Below are 14,606 nucleotides of genomic sequence, written 5' to 3'. Positions count from 1 at the left end.
ATATATATATATATATATATATATATATATATATATATATATATGAAAGTTGTTTGTATGATTCCTGAATTAAATATGAGACTTTATCTCTTTCGCGGACCCAAAACAAATAACTTTTAAAATTGAATTTAAACGCATGAACAATCTCATATTTTATCATCTTAATGGCTGAATCCCCGACAAATGTAATTTGAAGTAAGAAAAGTGAAGCATAATGCTTTGACCCAAAAAAAAAAAAAATGAAGTGAAGCATGATGCACATAACATTTATTGTAAGAGATGATTTTGTCAGCACGTACCCTAACTCACTTGATAATGCAACGAAGGGAATGGATAGTGGCGTATGACGATAGAGGTGTTACAACTGCTCCTAAGTCATACATTACGTACCCTAGTACATCTACCACTTCATTAGTGTAATGTTTGACTATTCCAACATGAGTTGATATCTCTTGATTTTATAAAAATAAATTGATGTTTGCATATTCCACAACATATAAAATAGACAAGCATAAATATATTTTTTAATGATTTAGAGTTGTTTAAAGTGGTTGTTAATTGTTTTTTATGTATTGTTTTAAACGTGAATTTTAAAATTAAAATTTGTTAGGTAAAAATAGTGTTGATTTGTTATTGTTATAATATTTATTAATTATTTTAATTTATTATTATATTTCAATATTTTTATGTGAGTAAATATCTTTACTTTATTATATTATTTATTTATTAATTATGAGCTTCAATTGATGAATAATAAAGATTAATTAAATTATTAATTAGGTAATTATTAATTAGGTAATTTTTTTTTATTAAATGACCAATTTACCTTTTTTTTAAAATGTTAACAAGTAGGATGTTTTATTCAAACGTGCGTCAATGATTTTTTTTATAAACAAGAAATTCTATAAATTGAATTTTAGGAATATTCGAACCCGTTTACAAAAAGAGAGCACAAACACTCAAAACCGAAAAAATTACAAACTAATTGTAATTTATTTTAAGTAAAACAACGATTTTTTACTAAAATCATAGAAATTACACTTGGTAAACACAATTTTTGCGTTGAAAGACATTTTCAAGCCATCAACTCAACGTTCCAAATAAGATCATCCACGTTACATTTCCCTTCGTTAAAGATAATGTCGTTTCTTAAATTCTGAATTCCCCGAACCACCGCCGCCCAAATGATTCCCTCATTTCTCCTCCTTGTTCTAGTCTTCCTAACGCAATCTCCCCATAAAGTAAATTTTCTCCAAGTGCAAGGATCAAAATTCGGAACCAACCCAATCCAAGAAGCCATATTTTTCCACACCAATACTAAAATCGGATAGAAAAAGAGAAGATTGTTTAAGGATTCATGTACCTCCGAACATAAGACGCGATTGAGGTCAGAAGTGGACAAAGGAATTCTACGACGAGTGAGTTGATCTTTAGTTGGTACCATATTAAGAAAGCATTTCCATACGAAAGCTCTAATGCTATACGACACATCGGTGGACCACATAGCGTTAAAAGCTTTCGCCATTCCATCATTTGTATCCCCAAAAAAGACACTTCCAGCAACCATATCGTAGTTTATTTTTGAAGTGTAACCCGAAACCAAATCAAGTCTCCAAAACGGCCTATCCAACTGGTCTTTAACCGGCGTAACATCCGCGATCAAGTCATATAATTGCTGCTGCGTGTTATCAATATTACCATCCATGATTTGTTCCATAATGCCAAGATCACCCCACACCCACACATATCACCGTCACCGTCCCACACTCCCATATCTCCCACCTTCATACCTTTCTTCAAGCTGACGACAAAAAAATCATAGAAAGTTTCCTTTAAACTAATGTCTCCCAACCACAACGATTCCCAAAACAGAATAATATCACCATTCCCAAGAGCGTACAACAAATTGCCAACCATCACTGAAACCGCGGACGGATTTTCCAACTTGACAATGTCCTTCCACCACGCCAAATTAGCTCGAGAATTTCTGCCTGTTGTACCAGAAGTTATAACATATTGAATGTTTCCATACTTAGCTTTCAACACTTTCAACCACAATGCTTTCTCGCCCTTAAAAATTCTCCAATTCCACTTTAACAATAAAGTCGTGTTGAAGTCGTCCACCTTCTTCACCCCTTAGCCACCTTTCTCCACCGATTGACAAATCCTCTCCCAACCTACCCAATGTATCTTTCTCTTTCCCTCATTTTCTCCCCATAATAAACTAGATTGAATCTTCTGGATATCCCGACACACCTTCTTAGGGGCACGATGAAACGAAAGCAGAAAAATGGATATGCTAGATAAAACATATTTAAGCAAGGTTGTTCTACCACCTAAACTCAAAAATTTGTTTTTCCAATTGCCCAACTGATAACACGACTTTATATCATATATTTAGCCTAAAATCCATAAATATTTATAGCGTTTTTCGTTAATTATATTGTTTTATTATGATATTATGCGAGTATTTGCTTTGTTTCAGGTTTTACGCTCATATTGAGATTATTTGTGAAAAGGAGAAGAAATGGAGCTAAATGACTACTATTTGTACCTAAAAGATGAAAAAGGGGTGCTGAAGTAAGAAAGGGGTGCAAAAAAAGGAGACCCAAAAGCCCAAAGAGAGAGACCAGCCCACGAAGGAGCTGGAAAGACCTAAAGAGCACGTGGAGACGCCCGTCTCCAACGTCTCTCTCTGCCACGTCACGATAAGGAGACGTCCGTCTCCAACTCCCCCTATATTTTCTCCACTTGAGACGCACGTCTCAAGTCGTTTTGCTGAGTCTCCCTAAAGAAGTGGAGACGTGCGTCTCCGAGTCCCAGCCCAGAAGTGCTACATTCACGGAATCCAACTGCAAAAGTTCACTTATAAATAGAGGCTGCTACTTCAGTTCAAGGGGTCTGATTTTCTGCTAACGAAGTACTGCCGAAATTATTCTGCGACCATCATTTACTTTCTTGCTTTCAATTCAACTGCTTTAATTTTCTCACAGCAATTTCCACACCGGAGATTGTTGTGAACCTTTTATAAATCTAGCCTTACGTTAGATTTATCCTTTTTATTCCTTGTTTTAAATTTCTGCCAGTTAATTTCCGAAGAACGATCCAGCCAACCTGTGGTGGAAGTTCGATACTTCAAGATTCCATTCAATTCAGATTTATTCTATTTCAGGTTTATCATTTACCGCTTTATTTATTATTGTTATTGCATGATATATTGTATGCCATTTAACATGCCTTTTATTATAAACCAAATTAATTTATGCATGCTTCACCGTATTAATATGTCTGGCTAATTAACTAAGATATCGGTATGTAAAGTAAGTTAACCGTGGGATCCGAAATAAATTGGCTTAATTATATTTTATTAAATATCACTTGTTTTTGGTTTGTATGTCTAATTTAATTAGTAGTCTTAAAACCAACAGAGCGAAAGTTTGAGGGGTTAAGACGGTCAAAGGTTAAAATCAATAGAGCGAAAGTTTGAGATCTTTAACTGGATAGTAGACATAGGAAATTAGTTTTAAGGATGGCGAAAGCGTATTAAAACTAATTAAAACTTATTTATTTTCAAAAAATGTTTTTACACCCGCGCGGGATGGCGAAAGCGTACGTTAGGGATATTAGCATGTTCCGAGTCAACAGAGCGAAAGTTTGAGATTAGGAGATTTAAGTAGATAACAACTTCATAAAACAAGCATTTTATTAATTACGTTGTTTCCAAAAAGCTTTTCTAAAATCTAATGGGATGGCGAAAGCATACATTACAAGTTAGGACAGTAGTCTAAATCAACAGAGCGAGAGTTTGAGAGGAGGACTTTTAATCAATTGAATTAATAAAGATTTTTAATCGAATTAATACATTAGCCAATGGACCTTCGGATCACCTAAAGTTAAACGAAATACATACTGATATCCATCTATTATTATATTTCTTAGAATTCCCAATCACTTCCCCTTAGAAACAATCAAAATATTAGTAGCCTTAGCTTTACATAGTAACCTTAGATAACGGTAGATTGATTCATAGTGTGGATTCGATATCTTTTAAAACTACACGACACGACTGTGCACTTGCAGTCATAAGATTAATAGACACGTAAAGTAGCGATCAAGTTTTTGGCGCTGTTGCCGGGGACTATTTAAGTCGATATCGTAACTCACTGTTGCACAGTAGAGACTAGGGCAATTCTTTCCTTTCTTTTTGAACGATTGTATGCCAAATACTCGTTCACAAGGAGGAGATTTAATACAACGAATTAACGAGGTCGAACGTTTTATTAACGTCAAACGTCAAGCTCGCAATCTTCCCGAAGTAGCACCAATTCCGATTAATCAGGAATTGATCTTTACTGATCAAATCAATCAAATTACCCCGAAGATAAAGATGGCTGCTATTCGTCCTCTTAGAGACTATGCCGCTCCTTCACGCGCTGAACCGCACTCAAGTATCGCACCACCTGCGATTGAGGCAAACAATTTCGAACTGAAACCTTCGTTGGTACAAGCTGTTCAACAGAACCAATTCTTTGGAAGCCCTGCAGACGACCCCAACCTCCATTTATCTGTGTTCGTGCAATATGCCGACACTGTCAAAGCTAACAACGTTAGTTCCGAAGCTATTCGATTACGGCTCTTTCCTTTCTCCTTGAGAGATAGAGCTAGAGCATGGCTTCAATCCCTACCTTCTATTTCCATAACTACATGGGACGAATTGAAGAGAGTATTCTTAGCTAGATATTTTCCGCCTAGCAAAACCGCTATGCTAAGAGGTCAAATCAACGGATTTACCCAGAATAACAAATCACTCTTCGAAGCTTGGGAACGATACAAGGACATGCTTAGACTATGCCCTCATCATGGACTCGAACCATGGCTGATCATCCATACTTTCTATGGTGGTTTACTTTATAACACTAAAATGACTATAGATGCCGCTGCTGGCGGAGCATTAATGGACAAACCCCATGATGAAGCATACAACCTCATAGAGAACATGGCACAAAACCATTACCAATGGGGTGGAGAACGAGCCGCTCTAGAGAAAACCCAAACCAAAGGAGGAATGTACGAAGTAAGTGGTATAGACCGCGTTAACGCTAAAGTAGACGCTTTAACTCAAAAGATCGAAAACTTAACCATCACTCCTCTAGCCACCGCTGTAGCACCTAACTGCGAAATTTGTGGATTGACTGGACACGCAGTTGCCGAATGTCAACTCTTGACTGGTATCCAATCTGATCAAGTAAACTATGCTCAAGGAAACCCTTATTCGAACACGTACAACCCTGGATGGAAGAACCACCCAAACTTTTCGTATAAGAACAACAATGCGTTGTACCCGCCTGGACAAGCACCTGTTGTCCCACCTGGCTATCAAAAAGCGCCTGTAGCTGCTCAAAACGCCCCTAGGAAGTCGAACCTAGAAATCATGATGGAAAACTTTATAGCTTCCCAACAACAAACCAACAAGGACTTCCTAAATCAAAACATCCATAATAGTGAGCAACTAAAACAATTATCGAACAAAGTAGATGCTTTAGCTACACATAACAAAATGTTAGAAACTCAAATTTCACAAGTAGCTCAACAACAAGCACTTACCGCTGCCCCCGCTGGCACGTTTCCTGCTCAACCACAACCCAATCCTAAGGGACATGCGAACGCGATAACACTACGAAGTGGAACGAACTACGATGGACCTATCGATCCTAGAACTCAAAACGCACCCATGTCACAACAAGAGCCAAAGGAAACCAAAAAGACATCAACTGATGACCAAACTGCTAAGACCAATGAGAACAACACCGAAGTGGAACCTGAAAAAGAAAAACCTTATGTTCCACCACCACCTTAAAAGCCACCAATTCCTTACCCTCAGAGATTAGCTAAATCCAAAACCGAAGCGCAATTTAAAAAATTTGTAGAACTTCTAAAACAATTAAACATAACCATACCTTTCATAGAAGCTATAACTCAGATGCCTTCGTACGCTAAATTCTTGAAAGAAATTCTATCAAACAAAAAGAAACTCGAGGATAACGAAACTGTAACACTTACCGCTGAATGTAACGCTATCATCCAAAATAACATGCCTCCCAAACTAAAAGATCCTGGTAGTTTTTCCATAACCTGCGTAATAGGAAAGACTATTATAGAAAAAGCCTTGTGCGACTTAGGAGCTAGTGTTAGTTTGATGCCTTTTTCAACCTATAAGAAACTAAATCTGGGTGAGCTTAAGGCAACGAGAATGTCTCTTCAACTAGCTGACCGTTCAGTTAAATACCCTGTAGGAATGGTAGAAAATATCCCTGTGCGTGTAGGCCAATTCTACATCCCAACTGACTTCATCATAATGGATATCCAAGAAGATTCTAACATCCCGATCATATTAGGAAGACCATTCTTAGCAACCGCTGGTGCAATTATAGACGTTAAACGAGGAAAGCATACCTTCGAAGTAGGAGAAGAGAAAATTGAATTCATTCTTTCCCAATTCCTAAAAGCACCTTCTATAATTGACACATGCTGCTCTGCCGACATAATCGACGAGTGTGTAGATGAAATAAAATCCGAACCACATAAGGAAACAGAGATCCTAAGAATTCCTATACCGCCTATTTTTGAAGATGACAACTGGCGTGGGATATCAAGATAACCACCTGAGTGAATGTTTAGCATTAACTCCTGATCCTATACCTGGACCTAAGAAACCTACTATAGAACTTAAAACACTACCTACCGACCTTAGGTACGAATTCCTAGACGAAGAACTTAACCGACCAGTCATAGTTAACGCCGATTTAGGACAAACCGAGACTGAAAAACTACTCACTGTCCTAAGAAAATACCCAACCGCTCTAGGATATAACATATCAGATCTGAAAGGAATAAGTCCTTCCCTCTGTATGCATCGCATTATGCTCGAAGAAGATTGCAAAACCTCTAGGGAGCATCAAAGACGAATAAACCCCATCATAAGCAATGTGGTTAAAAAGGAAATCCAAAAACTGTTAGAAGCCGGAATCATATATCCAATATCCGATAGTAAATGGGTTAGTCCTGATCATGTCGTACCAAAGAAAGGAGGAGTTACTGTAATCACTAACGCAAAAGGCGAATCTGTAGCACAACATACCCAAACTGAATGGAGAATGTGCATTGACTATAGGAAGCTAAACAAAGCCACTCGAAAGGATCATTTCCCTTTACCATTCATAGATCAACTGCTCGAACTCCTAGCTAAACACTCACATTCCTGTTATCTGGATGGATACTCCGGATTTTTCCAAATCCCTATTCACCCTGACGACCAAGAAAAGACCACATTTACCTGTCCTTATGGTACATTCGCCTATAGAAGAATGCCTTTCGGACTTTGCAATGCACCCGCAACCTTCCAGAGATGCATGATGGCAATATTTGCCGATTTCCTGGATGGAATAATGGAGGTCTTTATGGACGACTTCTCTGTCTGTGGAGGAAGTTTTGAAACATGCTTAGAAAACCTTGAATTGGTACTCAAACGATGCCTAAGCGTTAACCTAGTCCTTAATTGGGAAAAATGCCATTTCATGGTTCGACAAGGAATCGTACTTGGACACATCGTATCTGATAGGGGGATCGAAGTAGATAAAGCAAAAATCGAAATCATCGAAAACCTTCAACCTCCCAAAAAAGTTAGAGAAATAAGAAGTTTTCTAGGACACGCTGGTTTTTACCGATGTTTTATTAAAGATTTCTCTAAAATAACCAAGCCCTTAACTGAATTTTTGATGAAAGATGCCGAATTCATTTTTGACGATAAATGCACTGAAGCATTCCGAACGCTTAAACAAGCATTAATCTCTGCGCCGATTATGAAACCTCCCGACTAGAGTGAGCCTTTCGAAATAATGTGCGGCGCAAGCGATTATGCTGTAGGAGCCGTTCTAGGGCAAAGAAAAGATAAGAAACTACATGTCATATACTATGCGAGTAGAACCCTAGACGAAGCTCAAATGAACTACGCCACGACAGAAAAGGAACTATTAGCTGTCGTATTAGCGTTGGATAAGTTCCGTTCCTACTTGGTAGGAGCCAAAATAATCATATACACTGACCACGCCGCTATTAGGTACCTCTTAACCAAGAAAGACGCCAAGCCTAGATTGTTAAGATGGATCCTTTTATTACAAGAATTCGACTTAGAAATTAAAGATAAAAAGGGAACCGAAAAATGTCGTAGCAGATCACCTCTCTCGACTCGAAAATCTGAAACCCGAACAAGTACCAATCGATGATGATTTCCCTTATGAAAGACTCATCGCTCAGTTGGAAGCTAACGAATTAGAACCATACCATCCAACCACTAAATCCAACAACTTCGTAGAAGTAGCTTTGGCCCGCTCTGCCACACCTTGGTATGCGGACTTCGTAAATTACCTAGCTGCTGGTGTACTTCCTCCTGATCTAAGTTACCAATAGAAGAAGAAATTCTTCCATGACCTAAAACATTACTATTGGGACGACCCCCTCCTTTTCAAAAGAGGCCCCGATGGAATCTTTAGACGTTGTGTACCCGAGGAAGAAATAGGAAGTATAATAACACATTGTCATTCAGCACCATGTGGAGGACACCATAGCACATCTAGAACCTGCGCCAAAATCCTCCAATCTGGACTCTTTTGGCCCAACCTATGGAAAGACGTTTACTTTGCCGTATTAAATTGTGATAGGTGCCAACGAACCGGAAATATCTCGAGACGTGACGAAATGCCTCAAAAGGGCATCCTAGAAGTAGAAATATTTGACGTCTGGGGAATAGAATTTATGGGTCCGTTTCTATCATCATTCGGAAATAAATATATACTCGTAGCTGTCGATTACGTTTCGAAATGGATAGAAGTTGTCGCCTCTCCTACAAACGATACACGAGTAGTGATCAAACTCTTCAAAAACGTTATCTTTCCTAGGTTTGGTGTGCCAAGACTGGTAATTAGCGATGGTCGGTCTCATTTCATTTCAAGAATCCTTGAAAAACTCCTTCGAAAATATGGAGTAAATCATCGAATAGCTACACCATACCATCCACAAACAAGCGGACAAGTAGAAGTATCTAACCGAGAAATAAAGCAAATATTGGAGAAAACTGTTGCTATATCTAGAAAGGATTGGTCATCCAAGTTAAATGAAGCTTTATGGGCTTATAGAACAGCTTTCAAAACTCCCATCAGAACCACCCCATTCAAACTCGTTTATGGAAAATCATGCCACCTTCCGGTAGAGTTAGAACATAAAGCCTATTGGGCCATTAAGAATTTAAATTTAAATTACACTACTGCTGGTGAAAAACGACTTCTAGACATAAACGAATTAGACGGACTTAGACAAGGCGCTTACCAAAACGCCAAAATCTATAAAGAAAGAACGAAAAAATGGCATGACAAGCGTATATCTAGGAAAATTTTTAGCACAGGCGATAAAGTACTATTATTTAATTCTAGACTGAAATTATTTCATGGAAAGTTACGATCTAGATGGTCTGGTCCTTTCGAAATTACGAACATATTTCCGAGCAGAGCGATAGAAATCAAAGGAGAAACCTTCAAACCTTTTGTCGTAAATGGGCAACGTCTTAAGTATTACCATCATCTCGAACACGACGAAAACATTCAAATTTTTAAACTTGACGAGCTGCCCGCTCATTCAGAAAAATGATCTTTATTTTAAATCGTCGAGCTTACGACATAAAACAAAGCGCTTGGTGGGAGACAACCCACAGTTTTATTTTTATTTTAATCTTTTATTTAAAATATTCTATTCTATTTTTGAATTATTTTAATTTTCCTATTTTTTTTTGTTTTTATGCTTTTCTTTCCATATCTTATAACAATTATTATAATTATAACCGCTATTTTAAATCGTAAAAAAATCTCTCCTTTTTATAATTATAATTATTATTATAACTTGTTACACTTTTAATTTTATTTTTCTCTTTATTTTTCTTTTATACAACACTAGCCTAGTTCTAACTTAATTTTCATATTTTCAACTTATAGGCTTACTTAACTACTAACTCATCAAGATGCAAGAAGTTGACAATATGGAAGTTGTGTTCCGTGGTAGAGGGCAAGAAGCGAGATATGCTAAGCTAGCTGAGAGGCAAATGGATTTGACTCGCTATCCTCACCACCCGACTATGGAAAGATTAGGTATCGCAGAAAGCGTCATGCATTTGCTGAACCAAATCGGTTGGACCGGTTCTCACCTGTTCCGCAAGTTTAGTACTTACCGAAAGCTCACTCTGGAATTCTTGAGCTCTTTGACTTATCTGCCTAACTGTGGACAAGGATTGAGGAAAGGAGTTATCCTCTTTCGACTCTTTGGATTAGAATATCAGTTTTGCACCCGAGATTTTGCTGAAATGTTGGAAATCCCTCATGGATCAGATGCATACACCACAGTCCCTGAAGAAAGTCTTGCCTACTGGGAGTTGGAAAGATTTTGGGGTAAGATCACTGGTAACGATAACCCTGAAGAGAACGAGTTTCAATCCGAGAACATTCATAACCCTGCTTTCAGATACCTGCATAAGATCATCGCTCACTACATCTTTGGTAAACCCGAAAATGTCACTGAAGTTTCTAGAGAAGAGTTATTCATCATGTTCTGCACCTCTCAGAATCGTCCAGTCAACGCTATCGCATTTATGCTAGCAAACTTCGAACGCATCACGCAAGACGAAGTTTCACCTATTCTGATCGGCGGATTCGTCACTATAATTGCAAATGCTATAGGTCTGAGACAACCACTGCTTAGATTGACACCTTTTGGTTCCTACAACTCTATGAACATTCGCTTTTGCTTTAATCGAGGTATCATTGGTAACCTTGGACCTGATCAGTTTGATTTACTCATTGATAATAAAGTACTAGATCAGTTCACCTTAACGAATCTGAGGACGAGTGTGCACAACCCTATTAACTGGCTTTACTATGATCAAATCCCTGAAAGAGAGTCATCTCCAGAAACACCACAAGCTTATGAACATTTAGATGATGACATGTATGTAGCAGAACAAGATTTTGAACCTGACACTCCTCCTGGATATTATTAAAATGGACATATACCCGTAGATTATCTTGAACCTAAATCCGAACCTATGCCTGTGGATGATCATGTGCCTGAATATGAGCCTCTACCTGAAGATGAAGCCATTCCTGAGTATGAGCCTGAGACTCCTACTGGTTCACAAGAAATTCAATCTGAAGACATGACTGACGTCGAGCTTGAACAACAACAACCTGCTGCATCTGCTGAATCAGTGGCCCCAAGAAATGCTCCTCTAAGGATCGAGCCTGCTCCTAGTCAGAACACGCATGGGCAAGCCATCGATGCACTGCAACACAAAGTACAACATGTGCGCAACGAGCTACACACTCTGCAAATTCACTTCTTCAATTTCATCGACACCGTCAATGCTCAATTCGACGAAGTCTTCAAACACATTTATTCTAATGTGCACAACAACAGACGTGGCTAGATGTTGACGCTTAGATTATTAGATTTTATTTCTAGTTTTAGCAATTTCCAATTCCTAGTTTAGAATTTAATTTTCTGCATTTTTACATTCTGTTTCTATCAGCACTCAGTACCAGTTCTAATTTTAATGCATTATTTATATTCATTTACTGCTACTGTGTTATACTGCACTGCTATTAACTGCTATATATTCCTGAACGCATATTATATATTCAGCTTGGTTACCATTATTTTTGTTGTTTATAGTATTAAAATATGACACTATTCTGAACAATTTATCACACTATATTGTACCTGTCAGAAACTGTCCAGACCAGTACATGCGTGAAAACCACTCCCTAGGCTAAGGAGACGCACGTCTCCACCCCTGTGGGACCACCCATCTGCATGTTACAGACAGGAGACGCACGTCTCCATATCTTGTCCCCCAGCAGACTGCCTGCCTGAGACGCGCGTCTCCCAAGGGCAGCAGCTGCTATGCTTCGTTGACCACGCAGAGGCATCAATTCTCCCTCTAAGAATTTTGAATTTTGAATTTCAAAATTCTTCATTCAATATTCTTCCTTCTCCCCATAATTTCTTCCATTTAAACACCATAAACCACATTCATCCTCCATCACCACCTCTTTAACTCTACATCATTTCCCATTTCTCCATTCCATTCAAAATTCAAACACCACCATAAATCTCTATCAATTCTATATTTACTCCACCATTTTCAAACCTCACTATAAAACCACACCACCACCACTCTTTTTCTCCACAACCTCCAAACCATTTTTTTTTCTACTCTTCTATTTCTCCACATTATCTCCTTCCAAACACACAATGCCTCCGTGTTCAATCATTCGAAGCGTACGCCCTGAGAGACCTCCTCCCAACCTTGAACACATTATCTTTCGAGAGGAAGACGACAATGCTCAACGAACCAAATACCTCGCTTTCTATGAATGTTCGGTTGTCCCCACGAAATTCGTGAACATCGAATGTCTAGAAACTCTGGGTCTGATAGATGGTGTCACCCGTTTGCTCACAAAATCTAGCCTACACCACCTCTGTACCGAACCCGTACCCACTTATGAGCCGCTCGTCTTAGATTTTTTAAGCTCTTTCCATTACAACACTCCTTCTGATCAACCACTTTTAACCGGTAACATCCAATTTCGGATGTTTAATCGTGAATTTATTTTGGATCAAGAAACAGTTGCTACGTATTTGCATTTTAACATTGCACCAAATTCTCACCGCACAATCTTTCAAGAACTAAATGGCCGACCTTGGGAGGAACTCGCTTTCGAATTTTGGTTTAATTGACTGGAAAAATTCCTACCGGTTGGAGGACCCTTCATGCTTCTCATATTCAAAACCCCGCTATACGTTATTTTCAACGTGTCTTGGGTCACACTATTTTTGCAAGATCCAACAACCACAAGGTAAACCAAAATGAATTATTTTTCTTATACTGTGCGCTAAATAATATCCGTTTCAATGCCGCACCATTTATGCTCCAACACATCCAAGGCTGCTTCAACGCCCCCGCTACAAACCCCTTCCTGTTTGGCGGCATTATTACTACCTTGGCCTGTGCCTTAGGTCTCGCTGATGACCTCATCTCACTTTCCCACCTCATGATGCCTGCTCAATCCCTCGATCTCACTTACTGTCGTGACTCTCACTTGGTTTCACCCCGTCATGATGGCCGCTACACTCTGGTCATCAACAAAGTTCTAATTCCAAATGTCATCCTGCCATGCCCAGAGCAAATCAACATCCGTTACGTTCAGCGTTGGAGGCTTATTAATGAAAATCCTCAAGAAAACCAACCTGAACATCATAATGAGCCAGTGGATGCAATGGAACAAGAGTTCAACCAAGCACAAGCTGATTTCAACCAACCTCCTCAAAACAATCCTCCTCCTATTACTCTCGATGCCATGTATGCTGCAATTCAACGCCAAGACCAACTCTTTCAAGCTATGCAGACAAATCAAAACGAAACACTAAGTCTTATTCGAGAGATGCAACAAGAGCACCGTGACTACGCTATTAGGAACGAAGGCCAATACACCGAAATTGCTACACAATTGCATGATCTTAACATTCGTGTAAATGGTTCTCCTACTGATAGACGTCGTCGTGTTCGTACAAGAGGCGCAAGCAGTTCCCGCAACCGCAACAATGAGGAGTAGTTCACATGCATTGAGGACACTGCATCATCTAAGTCTGGGGGAGTCGTATTACTCGCTTTATTATCATTTCCTTTTATTTTATTTTATTTTCTTTCCTTGTAATGTTTTCCTTTCAAATTCAATAAAGCATATTTATGGAATTTCAAGTCTTATATGTATAATTCCGTGGCTATTACAATTTCTTCCACTTTCTTGAGCCATAACAAAATTTTTTACTCCAAAACGATAAACGCATAACCCCACACGTTCGAGAAGTACGAAGCTACTCAAATACTTAACACATAGAAATCACAATAAAGATTCAAGACAATACCCTTATCGTCCCGACACTCTAAAACCCCCAAGTGTGCGTAACTGATTTGAGTACCCTTTATACCAAAAACCATCGACTTTAATTTTTGAAGTAACACTTATTAGTTTATTCTAGCAGTCGGCACCGTCTTAGACACCAACTACGCAGAGAGTCGATGAATATAAGTGTATGATCCTTATAATTATAATTATGTGCTTAACCGTTAATAGAAATGTGCCTACTAAGTAAGGTGATCCTCACTAGATCATTTAACCTAACGGTCACAGATCTCAAATACAAAGAAATTAAAAACTCATTGTTGATTGGTTCAGAAGTTACCTGTTACTGAACTTGGTAGGAAGGACTATTGTCCGATTCCCCACAATCTACAAATGAGCGCTAAGGAGTATACCACATAAATGTGCCAGAACTCCATAAGAAGGATCATAGTCACTAACCGGCTACTCTGCTATGTGCGTGTCAAGATAATGGGCTTAATGTGACTGCGCGCGAATGAAAAGGGTAAAACATGATGATGAGTCAAGGTCAAGCTATAATGGCATGATTCGGATTGGTATGCACGCTGGGAGTTGTCTAGTGTC

General features: G+C 38.6%; 1 protein-coding gene and 1 non-coding gene across 2 annotated transcripts; both read right to left on the bottom strand.

Annotated features, from left to right (window-relative positions):
• Positions 1-1,075: 1,075 nt before the first annotated feature.
• LOC131640928 (uncharacterized) lies at positions 1,076-1,705 on the bottom strand. The gene has a single exon (XM_058911283.1). The coding sequence runs from the start codon at positions 1,703-1,705 to the stop codon at positions 1,076-1,078; it is 630 nt and encodes a 209-aa protein (XP_058767266.1).
• Positions 1,706-4,762: 3,057 nt separating this feature from the next.
• On the bottom strand, positions 4,763-4,866 carry LOC131640930 (small nucleolar RNA R71). Its single transcript, XR_009295382.1, has one exon. It is a non-coding gene; the product is annotated as a small nucleolar RNA R71 (small nucleolar RNA).
• Positions 4,867-14,606: the final 9,740 nt, after the last annotated feature.

Source organism: Vicia villosa, unplaced genomic scaffold, assembly GCF_029867415.1.
Source record: "Vicia villosa cultivar HV-30 ecotype Madison, WI unplaced genomic scaffold, Vvil1.0 ctg.003400F_1_1, whole genome shotgun sequence".
Lineage (NCBI taxonomy): Eukaryota > Viridiplantae > Streptophyta > Magnoliopsida > Fabales > Fabaceae > Vicia > Vicia villosa.
The sequence above is the reverse complement of the archived record's forward strand: the minus strand, read 5'-3'. Positions and strand labels throughout refer to the sequence as shown.

Excerpts from the sequence above, each read along its gene's own strand:
- LOC131640928 (XM_058911283.1), bottom strand. The coding sequence starts at position 1,705 with ATGGATGGTAATATTGATAACACGCAGCAGCAATTATATGACTTGATC.